The 5,780-nt window shown below is 35.4% G+C and overlaps 1 protein-coding gene across 1 annotated transcript; it reads right to left on the bottom strand.

Moving 5' to 3' along the window:
• Positions 1–1,266: 1,266 nt before the first annotated feature.
• LOC130742982 (NAP1-related protein 1-like) lies at positions 1,267–2,791 on the bottom strand. Its single transcript, XM_057595094.1, has 6 exons — positions 2,502–2,791; positions 2,321–2,371; positions 2,140–2,211; positions 1,863–2,057; positions 1,697–1,753; positions 1,267–1,607 (listed from the first exon to the last, which is right to left on the bottom strand). The coding sequence occupies exons 1-6, from the start codon at positions 2,649–2,651 to the stop codon at positions 1,569–1,571; spliced, it is 564 nt and encodes a 187-aa protein (XP_057451077.1). The 5' UTR covers positions 2,652–2,791; the 3' UTR covers positions 1,267–1,568.
• Positions 2,792–5,780: the final 2,989 nt, after the last annotated feature.

The raw sequence follows: 5,780 nt of genomic DNA, 5'->3' as shown, positions 1-5,780 counted from the left end.
TCATGTCCTTAAACTATAGAATTGTTCATTATAGCTTATGAGTATGACACCCTCTTGTCACTCTTTCCTCTCCCATTCTGTGTATATTCTCCTATAGCCGATCCTGTATATAAATAAATATGGGAAGGTGGTACAGAAATTGTTGAGGCAAAGGATGCCTTATATCTACATGTACATGATTGGCCTAGCATGTGCACATGGATACAATCAGCTATCACTTAGAAGCAAGGTTATTGGATTACCCTCGAAGTCTTAATTATATGGTAAGCAATAGCATTTAGACTTATTAACAGCAAGCTAATATATTTGTATTTCACTCCCAAGTCAATGGACTCAGCAATCAAAGTTTGTGTTGTTCCCTGAAGTGAAGTCATAGCATCAAATCAGGAGCATACTAAGTTGCAAAAAACTATTATTATCTTGTTTGATTGATGTTCAATTGGAGCCCTCTCCCTTGTACAATCTAATTTATTATCTTGTGTTGCATTATGTATCCATGGTTCTCGTTTCTTCCCCCAAAGGGCCATTATTTTGTCTAGTTGTATGTTGGAAACATTTTAAATTTTGTATTTATAGATGGCCATGGTTCTCGTTTTCTCCATAGCCAACCTCTCACTCCTCCTACATATTATCACCACCCAACTTCACCCTTTGTCTGCGACTGAGCACTTCATTCTGAATTCTCTAACTGTAATCGTTATCTCATTCTTCGTTCTCATTTTCCCCCATTCATCAAAGTTTAAAATTGTTCTTCTTATCTGGTATTTTTTCACTTTAAAACCTCAGAAACTAGCTGTATTTTTGGCTTCAGCTGTTTCATAGAAGATTAAAGCTGTAAAATATCAAGAAACAAATAGATTACAATTGTTCCCTAGCTGCAAAGAAGTGGTAATTGGGAATGACCTCGACCGACAGTGATGGTGGAGACGCTAATCCGCGAAACGGGCAATTTGTTTGCCGAAAATGAAAACCTGTTATGCTAGCAAGCCTTCATTTTCCATATTTTGGAGACTGGTTTTTTAAGAGTTGCTCTGTTCATGAGATTTTGATTGGAGAACAGTACCAACTATATAAAGATGACAGTTAATACAAGGAAGTTAAATTTGGCACTCTACCTACAAAATTTCGCACCCCACCCATACATTCTGGAATTTAAGTCCCGGAACACTCTGGGATTTGAATTCCCCGAGTGCTTCGGAATTTAAAATCCACAATGTATTTGGTAATCCTATAAGCTAACCAATTCCGTTAACCCCAAGAAAAAACTAACCAACACCAAACAGCTATATAAAGTATAAACCATAAACATGCAATTTTACTACGTAGTTCCACGACAAAGGACCACTAAATAAAACCGATGTATCAGTATCTGAAAGAGCTTCACAGATAAAACCAGAAATTGGTTCTTAGCTCCACCTATTGACATAAGCTAATAACCAGAAAGTGTGATATTTCATGGCTAAAATCCCTAAAGACCACTTACATAGTCCTATAATCCAGAAAAGTAAACCAGGTAAGATCATCACAATGCACTTCTCCCTAGGCATCCTCCACCATATCATCCTCAGTCATGAGTCAACCCATTCCTCATCACTATCGTAAGACTCCTGTTCCATTGTAATCAACTACCGTTAGAGACTAAAGGTAAGAGACAGTCACTGAGAGGATGAGATACTGGAACTGCAAGTTTACTTACCATTTTGAAATAGAAAAGTGCATACTTCCAAACATCATCTTTGAATAAGCACGCAATCTAGAATAATTCAGAGTGAAATATTAGAAAAGGAGTTGTGTAACCGAAATAAACAAAGCTAAGGAAGTCAGAGAGTGTAATAAAGGGAAAGAAAATGTATGGCAGATACCTCATCATGAATGTGATGCACATCATCTTTCTGCTCAGTCATAGTAAACCAAGAAAAGAAACCGAAATCAGCAGGAACTTGGTTGTTCTGCTTCCATTTAATTGGTGTGGCAGTAATTTTTGTAGTTCCTTCTTGAAGGAAGGTTAAAGTCTTTTGAAGCTTTGTATTCTCAAAATATGGATTGGGTTTGAAATTCTGAAAAAATAATTAATAATGTCAAGCCTACTAGTGAAATTAAATTGTATGGGGGGAGGGAAGAGGAATTAAAGCAACTTACAAAGGTGATTGAGTAGCTTGAGTTGACATCCATATCATCTTCAACCTCAAGAGAAGTAAAATACTGAAATATCTATAAAATAATAATAATAATAATATTTGAATGATTATTTATTTCCATAGAAAGTTGGTTCAACATAACATAAAGAAATGACATACAGATTAAGTAGACCTCACCAGACCTTATGATCTTCCTGGTTGAAAAGTTGACGGTAGGCAGGATGCTTGAGAAGCTGCACAAATAAGTAATTTACAAACAAGAGAATTTTTTCAATAATTTTTCCGGCGAGGCGAGGGACCTTGGTCAGACAGAGACACAAAGACAGAGACTTATATGATGATGAAAATTGAAATTGAACTTACAACAACAGTAAACCAGAAACCGGGGATAGAATCGATAATCTTGCTCCGCTCCTGATACGCCGACTTTAGTCTCTCCTTGTAGTCATCGACTTGGAAAGCCATCATATGGATCAGATTGATCTTATCTTCCATCTCCTCCAACTTCTCCATGAATTCTCCATCAGGGACAGAGTTAGGATTCTATGAAATTTTCAGCTCCTTCAATCTCTCGGTCTCGGTCATCATTGTTCACGCAATAACCCTTTCGAACGAGTTCTGTTCAGGGATGCTGAACTCAATAACTTGGGCCTCAAGTTGGGTCTCCCAATCCGTTTATTATCTATTATTTTGACAACAAAAAAAAACAAAAATCTATTATCTATTATTATTATATAATAATTTATTTATAGTTTAACCCACCACATCCTAATTGTAACATGTCTTAATTCACTATTTATGTGATTTTCCTCAAAAAAAAAAATATATTGAATACGTTTTTTATAGTAAAGTATGGTTGAGAAGTAGTTGTGCACACACTTTAGTGCACATACAACTTGAAGTTGCTTTGATTGGATCCAAGTTTATAGTCTTATAGACGTGGTTCCAAACAAGCACTTAGTACTTTTTAGGATTTAGGGTTTATTTCAGAAAATAAGGAATCATGCATAGTCATGACCTGATTACTAATGTTTGAACAGTTAATTATGTAATTGTTATTACTTATTAATAAATCACATATCTTTTTTTTATTACACCGGAAAATAAACAAGAACAACTACAAAGCAGCAAAACGATCCCCCATAATGAGGGTTGCAAGCTCCATAGGCGGAGTATCTAGCAGACAAAGAGGCAGGTTGGGTTCGAAGCTCCTCTTTTGGCTAACCAGTCGGCAGACATGTTACAATCACGGCTGAAGGCACTCAAAGAGACTCTCAACGGTCTATCCAATAACTGAATAATATCATCCATGATAGGGAGGAAATGTCTGCTGTCAACCTCTCCCAAGGATTTTAAAAGCTCACCACAATCCAAATTGCAAATCACATCTCTGAAGCCTGCATCCCAAGTCATTTGTAATCCAAGTTTCAAGGCCCAAGCTTCTGATAACGGAAGTACACTCACCCCTCTCAAGGTTTGTTAGAATTACACTCCACCTCATTCTTGTCTAAAATCTACACCCCACCCCATTTTATATAGATGCAAATTTAGTGACGAAAAATATTCTTCATTAATAATTAGTTATTATTTAAATTGTTAATCAATAATTTCAAAAAATATTTTCAATATAATCCAATAAATTTAAAAATGAAAACATCACAGTCCTCCTCATTCTCTCAATCGCGGTCTTCCTCCATAAATTCACAATGCAAATTCTGCAATAGCACACCCGACCGGTTTACAAACCATATCTCGAACATAGGGAAACATGCTTGTGTTTTCATATTTGGTAATAATTCAATTTTAATCAAAATAATCTCTTTATACCTTAAATTTTGAAAATTGGATTGTAGACCCAAAAAACAAGACAAATGGGTGAAGAAAATAGAGAAACAAAATTAAGAAATATGAAGTGGATCGGAGGTTATTAGAACCCAACGATGCGGTGAAGCACTGTTTTTAACAAAATCCAACGACATCTTAAACCAACAGAGTGTTTGCTCGCAACTTAAAGGGGGTGAAGTTCACAAGAAGTAGTTGAACAAATAGCTTTGGGAATGTGCGATTCACGTTCTGTGGTTCAGGTCGCAACAAAACTTTGATGCATGGTGGTGCCATGGGGTTTCACATTCTGGGACAGTGACCGTCGTGTTAAAGGGAGCAAAGGCTTGGTGGTGACCGTTTGTGGTGAGAAATATGATTTGGAGACAGATGGGACTTGGACTTAACAGACAGAGTGGATTGTTTTTTTAAATTTAATTCAGTAAAATTATTTTCATAAATTAATGTATGATAGTGTATATGCATTAAACTTATTTAAATTTTAACTAATTAGTAATTATTTTTTATTAGTGACGAATTTGTTTACGTCACTAAATTTTGCCTTTATAAAAAATGGGGTGGAGTGTAGATTTAAAAAAATAATGGGGTGGAGTGTCATTCTTGCAAACCTTGAGGGGGGTGAGTGTATTTTACTCTATAAATTAATAAAAAATGCTTACATGATGATCATGATATTCCGTTCTTCTCCTTCAATTTGAGTTCTTCCTTCTGATTTTCCGTTTTCCATCATTCAATTTATCTGGGATTGTGACAATTATTCTCCGAGTTCTTCAATTGATTTCAGCGGTTGCTGCTTACCCCAGTCGCTCCTCCGTTCTCCGCCTCTGTCCACAATCACTCCAGGTAACTCAAATGTATTCATAATCCCCTAAATTTCTCTTTTGAAAAAGGTAAATTATTTTCACTTTTGTGCAAATTAGGATCAGCCAATATATTGTTCAAGTTAAGAATTCATTGTGAATGTTGACTTGCAACGTGATAGCATGCGTGATCAATATATTATAGGGTAAAGCAATCAAGACATTCCCATTCAAAAAATTGATTCCCAAAGTAAATCTGTTATTAAAGCACAGCATTTTAGTGGCGGTTTTAAACCGCTAGAAATACATTAAATTTGAATTTTTTCACCGCCACTAATTGCTCCTCGTGCACTCTCGTGCCTAAGACCTTCGTACCACATAGCACTGCTCTTCTGAAAATCAGTTTAAATATAATTTTCCCAATTAGCAGTGCATACATTCCTAAATTTAAGGTAACTGCTTATGAAATTCAAAACTAAATGCATGATCATTATCTCTCTGAAAATCTGCTATTTGATGTCAACAGTGGTGGTGAGTTTTGGGTGCTTCAATCCAATCAACACAGCCTTCTTCTTCTTCTCCTCTGGCATTTCGAGATTCCTCTTATTTGACATTCTCAGATCAATCGTATCTTCAGGAGACGCCATCAAACCCTAATTATTATTTTCTCTCTTTTTTGCTAAGCAAATATTTTTTTTAACTACCTATTAAAATTCTTTCAAATTCAACAACAGTATTCCCTTTGTTTCAAAATAACTGTTCACTCTCAATGTTGTAACACATCTTAAAAAATGTATTTATTATGGTTAACTTTTTTGAACATTTTGTTTATTTTTTTATTTTAACCTTTAAAATCTACTCTCTTTTTTTTACAGCAAAAGGAATAATATTATAAGCTACTTTGCGAGCCAAGCATGAAGGAAAACAAAAGGGGAGTGTGTTGAAAATGTTTAAGTGTGAGTAAGTCCGGCATAATGATATGTTTGAGTGGTTTATAAGT

Source organism: Lotus japonicus, chromosome 3, assembly GCF_012489685.1.
Source record: "Lotus japonicus ecotype B-129 chromosome 3, LjGifu_v1.2".
In the NCBI taxonomy this organism is placed as follows: Eukaryota; Viridiplantae; Streptophyta; class Magnoliopsida; order Fabales; family Fabaceae; genus Lotus; species Lotus japonicus.
This window is presented reverse-complemented; position numbering and strand designations above follow the sequence as displayed.

Excerpts from the sequence above, each read along its gene's own strand:
- LOC130742982 (XM_057595094.1), bottom strand. The coding sequence starts at position 2,651 with ATGGAGAAGTTGGAGGAGATGGAAGATAAGATCAATCTGATCCATATG. Across the intron at positions 1,754-1,862 it reads TGCATCACATTCATGATGAG|ATTGCGTGCTTATTCAAAGA; the intron begins GTATCTGCCATA and ends GAATTATTCTAG. Across the intron at positions 1,608-1,696 it reads CACTTTTCTATTTCAAAATG|GAGTCTTACGATAGTGATGA; the intron begins GTAAGTAAACTT and ends ACAATGGAACAG.